We start from the raw sequence: 12,483 nt of genomic DNA on the forward strand, positions 1-12,483 counted from the left end.
TGCCTCTCTTAACTTAGCTGAATTCATTCTTTGGGAGGGTCAACACCAGGGTGGGCTGTGTCCTCCTGGTCCCTGTGTCTCAGGCACACTGAGTGGTATTACTGGGGGAAGTGGCCATCTCAGGACCAAAGCTTGAGAACAAAAGCTATATAGTTTTTCCTGCCAACTGTCACCTTTCTGGGCTAATTCCTCATTTCTCCAGAGGGGCTGCTGAGTTCGTAAGGAATTAGAGCTTGGGGGCCAGGGAGATGGCTCAGTGGAATAAGGACGTCCCTAGCAAGTGCAAGGGTCTGAGTTCAATCCCTGGTTCTGCCAAAGCAAAACCAAACCAAACCAACAAACCCAAAGAAATTAGAGCTAAAAACAGTTTAGAAATCATCTAGCTAAACTGCCTTAGTTTACATGAGAGGAGACTGAACCCCACAAGGATGTGGTCACTTGCTGCAAGCCTGAGCTGTGTACCATACCTCAAGACACATCTGGTCATCCTGGAAATGGTACAAGCTTCCAGGGAACAGGGCTCCTGGCTCCCAAGTGGCTTAGGATGGCCAGATACTTAGTAGGGACAAGGTGCAAGGGCCAGGATTGAGGATCTCTGATTCTAGATATGCACCTTTGAGTCTTCAATTTAACTTGATGCCCCTCGTGGATGTCTTTTGAGCTAAATTCCTTACACTCTGACTGCCATTTTCGGCACACAAGATTGATTTGGGTCTAGGGTTCAGAAGAGCATCCTAATGGATATTTCTGGGCTTCTGTCTTCTGGGCCACCTTCCGGGACCCAGAAATACCTCTCCTGGTGCTGCTGGTCCCATCTCTGCTGTCTGCCTTGGCCTTCCTCTCCAGGGTTGCTCTCCTGGCATGAGCATCAGGTCAGGAACACACCTAGATGATCTTTGGAGCTGGGGCTACTGGCTCCCCACATAGGCATTCCCTGCCCTCCTGTACTTCCTCCTTTGACTACTTTTGTTGGACCTCTGAAATCTGAAGTGGTAATTGAGTTCAAGACTTTAGAAAAGTTCCTTATGGGAAGGTGGGTATTCCTTGGGCCTCTGGCTCAGCACAGGAGGGAGACCAGAGCTCCCACTTTGCCTATAGGCTGAGCTAACAGCAGCCAGGCCTCTGTAACCTCAGTGGGGGCAAGGGGCTATGTCTCACTCAGGGAGGTACTCTGCTTTTCTCAGGCCCTTGCCCTCATGTCTTGGTCTGCAGTAGATGAGCAGTGTGCCTAAGGGACATGGAAAGAAGGGCTGGCCTCTCCTTGTCTCACCTGGACTACCTCAGAGAACTTCCTTGGGATCCAGTATGCTTTAGCTGGGGAGTGTGGTGGGCTGCAGGAGCTCAGGGGCACAGTGCTCGGCAAGTCCTCAGGGGGAAGCGCTGAGCCTTCTGGGTATTTAATGACCTACTGCTACAGGCCCACTGGTAGAAGAGGTGAGCAAGGGGCTGCTTGGGAGAGGAACAGGAAGCTGGGCCCAGCACCCTGCTGTGGCCTAGGGCCAATGAACATGCCCAGCTCAGTAGAAGTGGCTGGACCTTGCAGGCTCCATTCCATAGGCCCTTGATCACTGGCCCAGGGCTCAGGCGGCTGCCAGCCCCTCACTCACAGGCATGCTGATGTGGGCACTTAGCAGGGGCGTGCTCTGACCTTCTCGGAGAACCAGCACCTATGCAGAAGACACCCATGGCAGCAAGAGGCATGCACCTCGGCACCCTCACATTTACTCCCTGCAAAGTCAGATCCGATGTGCACTAGCCTGATGATGGGCCATTGGGGTCCTGCCAAAGAGGCTTGGACTGTGAAGACCCCCACCCCCACTGCCCAAGCCCTGAGGGCTTTATCCATGTTTGCCCTTTCCATCCACCCTAGGGTCCCACATGTCTTCTGAGAAGTACCAACAGACAACCTACCCTGATAATGTCTGAGGTGCCCTTGTTACTGAGACTCTGCACAAAGGTTTCCAGAGGGTAGATGAGCCCTGGTACCAGCAAGGGGACCTAGATTTGGGGATATACAGGTAAGAAAATCAGTCCTCATACCCGGATCATGTCCACTGTCTGAGCTGACCTCAGGGTGGGCAGGGATGACCAGCTGGCTCCAGAAGAGCCAATGCAGGGTGTCTGAGTGAACGTTCTAGGCCCATATGGCCCATCTGTGGTTAAACCTAGACTTCTTGACTCCTACCAAGACTATGGCTATCTCTTTTATGTTCTAGAGTCTTAGTTTTTGCTCTACTTACTTGGGGTCTGTTATGGTTTGTATCTATGTGTCTGTCACAAGAACCTAATGGAATAGGTGGGGCTTTGGGAAGGTGATTGGTGAAAGAGGTGCGGTCTGGTTGGAAGAGGCAGTCACTGGGGGTGTGGCCTGGAAGGGTTTATCTTCCTCCCCAGCTTCTCCTTTTATTCTGTTTCCTGTCTACCATGACTTTAGCAGCTCCTCTCCGCCGAGGCCATTCCACCATGCCTTCCTGCCTTGGAGCTAGCCAGCTACAGACTGAAACCTCTATAAACTATGAGGCAGGTTTAAGTTGTGGGTGTCAGCTACTGGGTCTCAGAAATAAGAAAGTGACTAAGACAGGGTCAAACAGGGGCTTGGTGTAGGGTTGGGGGGCTAGCCCTTTCATTCCATGGAGATTCTCTTTGGAATGGTAGGAAGCTACTAGCTGTGTCAGAAACAGCTGGGAATCTGGGTGAGCTCTGGGGCCTGCTGGTCCCTGGCAGACTGGAAAGGAGGGAGAACCCAGGCTCTGCTGTTTTCCCTGCACCTTCTCTGGCTCCCTAAGCTCTCAGGCTGGGAAAATGGCAGCAGAGGCAGGGCCTGGTGATTTCACCAGATACCTGCCCGGCTAAGCCTGCTTTCTGGCTAGAAAGTCAGCCTGCTGGCCAGCTGCTAAGCACATCACAACCTGGTTGGCGTGGTGGTATCTAATCAGTGTCCCACCCCAGTTTGTCTACCCCATGCCTCGGTGAGGCTGGTCCAGTACCTTGAAGAAGGCCCGGGGTAGGGCATAGAGCTCCTCGTTGTACAGGAAGCAGACCAACAACCCCAGTGCAGGCCGGGTAGTTGAGGTGTTCTGCAGGTGCAGTATAAGTTTAAAGGTGGGGCCTAGGCCCTGCACCTGTGGAGCAGTGGTGGAAAAGTCCTTTAAGACCGGGTGGCCCTGGGCATTGAACACAAGGAGCCCTGCCTGATGCTTCCTCATTAGTGTCCTCAATCCATGCCCTCCAAACGCTTCAACACTTGGCCCATCTGTCTCTCAAAATGCACAGGAGGTCCTGGCAAGTGCAGGGGCCTGAGTTAAATCCCTGGCTCCGGAAAAAAAAAAAAATGCACAGGAGGGCCTGCCAGATAGCTCAGTGGACTAAAGCACCTGCCTAGGCAGAGCACAACAGCCGGGGTTCAATCCCCAGCATGCTGTGCCAGCCCCACTCCCAGGGCATGCTGAAGCAGCAATTGAGACTGGGCATGGTGGCATGCACCTGTAATTCCAGTGCTTGGGAGGCTGAAAACAGGAGAATCACTACAAGTCTGATCTATGCAGTGAGGCCCTGTAGACCCTGTACTAAATACATTTAAGAAAAAAAAAAAAATGCACAGGAGTCCAGAAGGTCAGCAAAGACCCAGAAGTGGGAAGGGCCTTGATGGAGACTACTCAGCAAGTCAAAGGCAGAGCCCACTCCCTCCAGTGTGCTCACGGCTGCCTCCACCTGCTCCCTAAGGCCTGTTCTCCTTCTCACTCTCATCCTGGTGGCCTCAGTGATGCCATTTTCTCCCTCATAGCTTGAGTTGCTTTTTATTTCCTATTCTCTGTCTGCTCTCTTGAGGGAAAGGGCCAGTCAAAACCCTGAGTGGATCAGATGACACTCAGGAACCCACTGAGAGCTGGTTGGAGCCCTGTGGACCTAGAGGTCACTGATATCTGGGTGTGAGTGGGCTCTTTCTTCTCCCTTCTATCTGCATATGCCTCAGGATTCTGGGATCAGGTCAAAGTGGCCCTTTCCTGTACTAGGCAGTGCTAATACCTTGGGCTACCTTGTGGCTATTAAAGTGTGTAATTGTCTTCCTCGTACCATGGCCATGAGGATCTTTCCTGGCTCCTAGGAAAAAATGTCCCAAGATGACTACTCTGTTTCCTGCTCCAAATCTGGGGTCTATCAGAGGCACACTGGAAAAGGGGAGCTGGAGACTGTGTCCACCTCTGTGGCCACTTGCAGGAGAGGGCAGAACAGGAGGGTGAGAAGATGAGAGCAGCAACCACAGGAGGACATGGAACTCGCTCCCTGGGTCTGTGTGACAGTGAGAAGGGTGCACAGAGATTGGCTAGCTTGACATTGATTCTGGGGTGTAACTATGGTGGGGGTTCCCACCTACCCTGATCTCTGCCATGTGATCTTGCCAGCTCACACTTGAGTACTCACCACAGCATGCAGCTTGAGAGGTTCTCGGGATGTGGCTGACAGGGGGGTCAGGCTGGACTCAAGAGCCTGCACATAGGCACGGGCAGCCCGGATGCGTAGCAAGTAGAGGTCTGTCTGGAAGGTCTGGTGCATGCCTAACGAGGGGACACAAAGGCTGAGGCTGGAGGGAGAGGCAGCAGCAGGGAAGGGTCCCCCCGCTTAGGCTGCGGTGGTGGGGTAATAAGAGGAAAGGGCAGCAGGCAGCAGAGCTCACAGAGGCTGGGAATGTGGGGACGAGGAGGACCCAGGCCCAGAGGCCTGGCCTGGCAATGATGGGCACTGTGGACCACATCCTACTACTGCCTGGTTTTCCCATTATTCCACTGCCTACACAATCCCAGGCCCCTGCTGGAGTTCCCTGCAGTCTTGGGGTCGATTCGCTTCTCATTTTGCATCTTCCTCCCCTGTACAATCTAGGTTCTGTCCTGGCTCTGACCAACCCAAAGAGCTACAAGCACCATCTCCCGAGGGCAGGGACCTTACTGTTCTCACAGCCAAAGGGCTCCCCTGGGCCACACTCAGTATCGTGTGCTGTGTCCCCAGAAGCCCGCCGGCACCTGTGCCTGCCTGTTGCTTCTAACTGCTTTGTCCTCTCCACCTGGAGGTCCGTCAACATCTCAAGTGCAACACTACAGAAGGTAGCCTAGCTGTCCTGCCTCAGTCTTTGCATTCCTGCCCTTCAAATCACTTCACATCACCTCCACAGTAACTACTGCCAAGAGATGACCTTCCTCAAGTCTGCCTCCAGAGCTCTCCCTGTCCCCAGTGTGAAAATCATTCCTTGTAATCCTCCTGTTTTAGCCCTTGCTGCAATTACAAGGGCACAGCCCATACCTAGCTTCTATTTATTCTAGAATCAACTGATCAAACAGTTATAAAAACCCCATCAGGATTTTCTCTGTAATCTGGTAATCCTAGATTAATTAATTCTGGAAGAATAAATAGCTTTATGACATTAGGTTGTTCCACCATGCGACTTGATAAGCCTCTCCCTTTAAATTTTTTTAAAAAAATAATTTATTTATTTATTTGGTACAAGGTCTTGCTATGCAGCTCAGGCTTATAATGATGCGCCTGTCTCAGCCTCCCCAGTGCTGGGATTGCAGGCATGTCCCACCACACCCAGTTTCAGTGGCTGGCACAGCATGGTGTGCCGGGGGCTCTGGGGCTGGTACAGCATGTGGTACCAGGGTCCTTGCACTTGCCAGGCAGCACTTAGACCACTGAGCTATCTCTCCATCCCCAAGCCTGTCCACTTTATTTATTTATTTATTTATTTATTTATTTATTTATTTATTTATTTAGCGGTAGTGGGGATTGAACTCAGGCCCTTGCACTTGCCAGGCAAGCGCTTATTCTACTGAGCTATCACCCCAGCCCCAGCCTCTCCCTTTAGATAATGAGGTAGTCTTTCATGTTCTTGAAGACAATTTTCATAATTTTATTAATAAAACTTTGTATATTTTCTGGTTATTTATTTCTAGGGGTTTCTCTGCTACTGTGAACAGAGCCTTTTCCCATTATGCTTGCTAACTGGATATTACCTGTACTGTACATAGAAAAGCTTACAATTTTTTAATAGCCTATATCTGTTCATCTCACAGAACTTTCTACTTTTTTTATTTTTGGTGGTGGGGACTGAATCCAGGGCCTTAAACATTCTACCACTGAGCTTTTTTTCTGACACTATCCATTATTTTGCCATAAAATCCTGCTATTTTCTCTGTCTTATTTTATTTTTCCTTCAAACTAAGACCAATACCTCTTTCAACAACAGAGCTGGCTGAGTTACTGTATTTTTCTGCTTAAAATCTTTGTCTGGTCCACACTTCCTGAACAACATGCCTGAACTTCGCTTTGTATTTCAGGACCATTGCAAGCCGGCTCCGACCTACCTTCTTAGCCCTTGGCACTGTATCCACAGCTACGCGGGAGACAATTGCTTGAATCAAGGTCCTGTGCCCTTACTCTAGCCCTTCCTGCTGTCTGGTAGGCCTGTGATCATCTTTTGGTGGAAGTCAAGTCACCTCTCTCTGAAGTCTTTGTTTCCCAAGTGAAACTCCTTACTCCTGCTTGGGTGCCCCTGTGGCCTTGGCAGAATCTCCTTCTATACCTGTCATAACATTAAGCGGGCCAGGTGGGCTACGCTCTCAAGGTAAAGTAGCCTAATTCAGGGCAGGCACCTGGCACAATCATAAAGAATGAATGAATGAGTGAGTGAATGAATGAGTAGAATAAGAGTCTTGGCCATTTTTTACTTTCCTCAAGAGGATTTCTGCATCTGGAAGTGACTGCTGCCTCTCTGAATTCTAAGGCCTCAAGCACAGCACCCATCACCAGTTACATGAAGGCAGGTACACCTCCATCATTGTCGCTGGACTTCTAGAGACACAAGAGCTGCCTAGCTGGCCAAGGTGTCCTGCTGCTCAGGACACTCTGCAAAGGAGGAGGAAGAGAAAGAACCGAGTCTCACCAGTGCCAGCCTCCCGCTCTCGCAGTGTCTGATCCACATACAGCCGAGTCTTTCGGGGCACACTGATTTTTGTGGCTTGGGCTGGTGGAGGACCCATCTCACCTGTCCCCTCTACAAACACTGCTGTGCGCTTCAGAATCTTGATGATCAGGCCACCACCTAGGGAAGTGGACAAACATATTTATCTTCCCTAGTTTCAGCCCACATTTCTTTTTTTTTTAATTTATTTATTTTTATTTATTACATTTATTTATTGTGTGTGTGTGTGGCCAGCTCAGCCCACCAGGGGGCGGGTCTGGCTGGCATGTGGTGCTGGGGATCGAACCGCGGTCCCTGTGCTTTGCCAAGCTTGTTTCAAGTAGGTGCTTTAGACCACTGAGCCATCTCTCCAGCCCCCCACATTTCTTTTGTTTCCCAGTTTCTGTGCATGTCTGTCTTCCTGTCAGGAGCTCAGTTTCTGGAAGGAATGAAGTGTGTCTCAAACATTTCCTGCCATTAGTTCATTCCTTCATTTAGCAGCTACTACTGGAGTGCTTCGGGGTTCCTGGCACAGTGGCAGATGCTACGATATTGCAGTAAATAGGGAGACACTACCCAGTCCAGGGCCTAAGCCCGTCACAGCCACATCAAACTGCTGAGGAATTGTCCTGATGGTGGGCAGGCCCAGGCTGGACAAGGGTTGACAGGCCACCCGAGTCCACCTGAGCTTCACTTCCACTTCGTCTTCTTTCCTCAAAATCAGGTCTGTCCACTGCTCTGCCACTCCCATGTCCTTTCCAGGTCTGAATCTCCTCACCTCGAGTAGTCATGATGAGGGTGTTGTCCTCCCGCCCATAGCGGCCAAAGCAAAGGCTGGTCACAGGGTCCTACGTGGAGACAACAGAGCTTCGCTGGGGAAAATACTTACAGAGTAAGCAAGATGGAGCCCCAGCTAGGAGACACAATGGGTGAGGCTTGGGTCATGCTGCCTTAGAAACAGTTCCTATACCCCTTCCTGGCCCCTCATGCCTCAAGTCCACACCCACAGTTCCAGACAAAACATCACTGGCCCTCACTTTTAGGGGTGCCTCCTCGTTAGTCATCCCTCTAGTCTTCCTCCCCAGTCTGTCCTTCGCAGTGCTGCTTTTGCTGTCTTTCAAAGGCACAAAGTCCCAGTGGGTCCCACCTTATGCTATTCTGCCTTGGAGCCAGCTGAGTATGAACTGAAACCTCGACTAATGTGAGCTAAATAAACCTTTCCTTCCTTAAATGTGGATGTTGGGTATTTTGTCCCAGCAACAAGAGAAAAGTTTAGACAAGATATCATGTCTGCATCTTGTACTATGAATAACTAATACAAAGACAAAAATATGCAATGTATTAATTATTGTAACTGCCCTACTAACCTGTTTTGAAACTGTCTCATTGCTTCTTTCTCAGTAAAATTAACATTAAAAAAAAACAACTAAAACAACAAGAGAAAAGTAACTGAGACACCTGCCTTCCCAGCACCCTAAGGCTCCAACAGTTGCTTTCAGACTTTATGGTGTGGACCAGGACAATTATATACACTTGTAACTTTCACACATGATGGATCCTAAAATGTCTGTCTTTTTTTTTTTTTTTTAATGTTGTTGGCTGTGATCCACTTAATTGATACAATGACTCACAAGTTAGAGTTTAGAAATCTCTGATCCAAACCTATCAGGCTACCCAGATTCTTTCATCAAGAACCTCCACGCCTCCTAGCTTTTGCCCATGCTGTTCCCTGTCCAGAACGTTCATCCTCTTGGTAAACAGATTTGCCAAGTGAGCTGTCATTTGCTCTGGGAAGTGTCCCCTGAGCTCCAGCCCTACCTATCTCCTTCCCCTTTTCTCTCAGTCACTCAGCTCCCTCTGTGCTTTCTCAGTGCTTTGCTCTACTTCAATCTGCCTTGTGTGTTAATTTGTTGTATCTCTGGATGGCTGTCACCTGAGACTGTATCTCTGAAAATAAGGGTTTAGTCGTTATTCTGCTCCTCCCTAGTATGGTGACTTAAACATATGATGCTTCTGCAACCCATCAAAGTAAGGTGGGCAGAGGCAGCAAAGCACCCAGAGTAAGCCTGGGGCAAGGAGGAGTCAGTGGTGGATGCAGGAGGTGGGACTCACCGGGGTTCGGATGACATTGAGCAAGACCTTGTCATGGTAAATGCGAACCTCTGCATTGGCCAGGGCGACCATGACAGCTTGCAGGCCACGGGAGTGCTGCTCTAGGAGGTTCATGGTCATGATGGCTGCAGGCATCTGCACTGTCCACAGCCTCTTGCCCTGGCAGGGAACAACCAGTGTCTTCAAGGGCTCAGGGCTTAGCATGGGAGGAAGGGTGGCTGGAGTTGCAGGGAGGAGGAAACCACACCTTGTGTGTGAAGCCATGCAGGCTTTCTTGGGTGCTGCCCACCACCAGGATCTTGTGCACCCGGACAAGCCCCACAGGCTGGATGCTCAGCTCGATGCTGTACTTAGGGTGCTTGGAGTCTCTGTGGACAAAGACACCCCATTGTGTCCCCAGAAAACCCTTCTCCCCTGGCCTAGTCGTTCTTTTAAGTCCCCGACTAACCTGGATGGAGGAGCCCAGGCCCAAAGCAGATGACCTGGAATTGCTTCTACCTCCACCACTTAGCAGACGTGTGATCTTGGATAATATCAAATGTGCTTTCCTACTCTGCCACCTTCTTCCCCTACTATGGGGATGTAGATGATAACATGGCATCTAACAGAGTTCTCGGTGAGCTCATCTCAGGCCTATCTAGTCAGTGCTAATGAACAGAAGCAGTTTACTAGTTTATCAGAAAAGGATGAAGACTGACCGTGTAAATGCACTGTTTTCAGTTTCCTAGCTTCTCAGCCTTCTTTCTCTTATCCAGAAAGTCGGGGTGAGCCCTGCCTTCCGACCTCATCAAGGCTGGACCAATATCATAACTCATCTGATAACTGTGAGACCCCTCACTTATCTCTGGGTCTCATTCTAATCACTCGCTACCAGGTAGAGTAATCTTTTGTTTTGAGATAGGATATCTAGGTTGTCCAAGCTGGTCTTAAACTCACAGGGCTCAAACAATTCTCCTGTCTCAGCCTCCCAAGTAGCCAAGACCACAGGCTCATACCACCCCCCACCCAGCCAGATTTTTAAAAATGTAAATAAACCATGCAAGATGATACACACTGGGTATCCCAGCACTTTGGAAGGCTGAGGCAGGAGTATCAAAAAGTTTGAGCCCAGCTTGGGGAAATTTAGCAACTTAGTGAGACCCTATATCAAAATTAAAGTTCTAAAAAAGGGCTGGGGCCAAAACTCAGTGTAAAGGCCTTGCGTTCAATCTCAGTAGAACAAAAGCAAATAAACCGTAAATGACTTATGTGGGTGTGATGAGAACACCATAGTGGTTTTCTACTGCATTATAAACAAAATCCAAAATCTCTGCAATGTGCTATTGAAGTAGGGTAAAATGAAATAAGGATTGATACAAATTTTTTTAATGTATTTTAGTACAGGATCTACAGCATCTCACTACACAGATCAGACTTGTAGTGATCCTCCCGTGTTTAGCCTCCCAAGTGCTGGGATTATAGGCACACACCACTACACCCAGTCTCAGTCCACCTCAGCGTGCTCTGGGGGAAGGCTGGCACAGAATGCCAGAGATTGAATCCTGGTCCCTGTGTCTGCCTAAGCAGGCACTTTAATCCACTGAGCTATCTGGCTTTCCCGAAATAATTGAGAGAAAGAAAATTGCAATATTTTGGGGGGAGGGGGACAGGATCTCACTATGCAGTTCACACTGGCCTTAAACTCACTTTGTAGCCCTCCTGTCTCAGCCTCCTGAATGCAGGGATTACAGGCAGGTGCCACCACATCTGGCAGAAAATTGCAATTTTAAAATTATACCTTCAAGGGGCCAGGGAGATGGCTCAGTAGCATAAGCGCTTGACTGCAAACGCAAGGATCTGAGTTCAATCCCCGGTTCCGCAAAAGAAAAAAACCAACCAAAACTATAAAATTGTACCTTCAAGACGCTAGTTTCAGGATACAACCAAAGTTACCCAAAGTGACAATTTTCTTTCCCTTCTAGGCTACTCTTAAATCCTAAAAGTCTTAAATATATAATCAGCCCATAAAACGTGCCCTTCCTTGCCTTTCACTGGCAAAATGAGCCCCAGCTTTCTACAGATTCAGACTCCATAGCTTTCCAACCCCAGAATACGTAAATGTATATCTAGTCCCAAACCATAATGTACCTCATCCCCACGAGCCCCCCGACCCTCTTTTTGGTGGTACTGAGCTTTGCACTCAGGGCCTCTACTGTAGGCTACATCACCAGCCCTTTTAAAATATTTCATTTTGATACGAAGTCTCGATAAATTTCCCAGGCTGGGCTCATACTCTTGTTATTTTCCTAACTCAGCTTCCCAGAATGTAGGGCTAATCACCATGCACCAGAACTGTATTCCCTTCTGATTGTGTACTTCTTTACCTCTTAAGCCTCTCGCCAATGCACTCTGAACTTATTTTTTTCTGTGACAGGAACTGTCAGACCTGTCCTACCCTGCCTGAGATCATCTTCTTTGGACTTCTGTGAACCCTGTCTGGCAACACTGCTGGTTTCTACAGGAACCAAAACTGGTGTCCGCTTATCTCCCGCCCTCCTCCCTGCCTACCAGGCACTGGCTACACACACTCAGGTCCTTCCCACCTTGAGTTTGCCTAAAACATTCTTCCCCCACTTTTTGAACAACTGCCTCCCTGATCTCTTCAAGCCACAGTACTCGACCAGTCTGCAATACTTGGGTTTATTGACTTAATACGTGTTTTCTGGGGCTGGAGTGTAGTTCAGTAACAAGAGTGCTTGCCTCACATGTGCACACGCTTGCCTAGCATGTGAATTCCATTCCCATCACCCTCCAAAAAGAAAAAATCTGTTTTCATCATTGAGAGCAGAGACCTTATCTATAATATTGTGTGTATCAATATAGCCTAATACCTTGCTTAGTGCTTAATGTACAGTAGGTGCTCAGCAATTTTTGGTTTATTTTTCTAATACAGTATCTTGCTTTGTAGACCAGGCTGGCTTCAAACTAACAATCTTTCCATCTTCACCTTCCTAATCTTGGAATTACGGGCACGTGTCAGCACACTTGGCCTTAAATATATATATATATTTATGTATTTGGTACAGGGTCTCACTATGCAGCTCAGATTTATAGTGATCCTCCTGTTTTCAGCTTCCCCAGTGTTGAGATTACAGGCATGTGCCACCATGCTGGGTCTCAGTGGCTGTCTGGGAGAGGGACCAGCATGGCATGTGGTGCTGGGGATTGAACCCTGGTCCCTGTGCCTGCCTAAGCAGGCACTTAGTCTGCTGAGCTATCCTGCCAGCCCGCACACTTGGCTTTAATAAATATTTGTTGAATTAAAAATATATGGATAGGCATGGGGCGCACACCTATAAACTCAGCATTTGAGAAGTTTTGGAAAGAGGATCACTGTAAGCTTGAGGCCAGCCTGGGCTACCTGGTCAGTTTAAGGCCAG

General features: G+C 48.9%; 1 protein-coding gene across 3 annotated transcripts in view; it reads right to left on the reverse strand.

Moving 5' to 3' along the window:
• Window positions 1-288: 288 nt before the first annotated feature.
• Window positions 289-12,483, reverse strand: part of Bbs1 (Bardet-Biedl syndrome 1) — a 19,294-nt gene continuing 7,099 nt past the window's right edge. For 2 of the 3 annotated variants that reach the window (XM_004627188.2, XM_023710605.1), the window contains exons 10-17: window positions 9,312-9,432; window positions 9,065-9,223; window positions 7,731-7,800; window positions 6,935-7,093; window positions 4,423-4,556; window positions 2,988-3,122; window positions 1,912-1,998; window positions 289-1,667 (exon numbers count right to left, since the gene is read on the reverse strand). In XM_004627188.2, coding sequence (XP_004627245.1) covers window positions 1,581-1,667; window positions 1,912-1,998; window positions 2,988-3,122; window positions 4,423-4,556; window positions 6,935-7,093; window positions 7,731-7,800; window positions 9,065-9,223; window positions 9,312-9,432 — 952 coding nt within the window. In that variant the 3' untranslated portion in view covers window positions 289-1,580. The remainder of the gene's footprint in view (window positions 1,668-1,911; window positions 1,999-2,987; window positions 3,123-4,422; window positions 4,557-6,934; window positions 7,094-7,730; window positions 7,801-9,064; window positions 9,224-9,311; window positions 9,433-12,483) is intronic. The other variant, XM_023710604.1, reaches the window with a different exon arrangement.

The sequence above is a fragment of the Octodon degus genome, unplaced genomic scaffold, assembly GCF_000260255.1.
Source record: "Octodon degus isolate 3935 unplaced genomic scaffold, OctDeg1.0 scaffold00018, whole genome shotgun sequence".
Lineage (NCBI taxonomy): Eukaryota > Metazoa > Chordata > Mammalia > Rodentia > Octodontidae > Octodon > Octodon degus.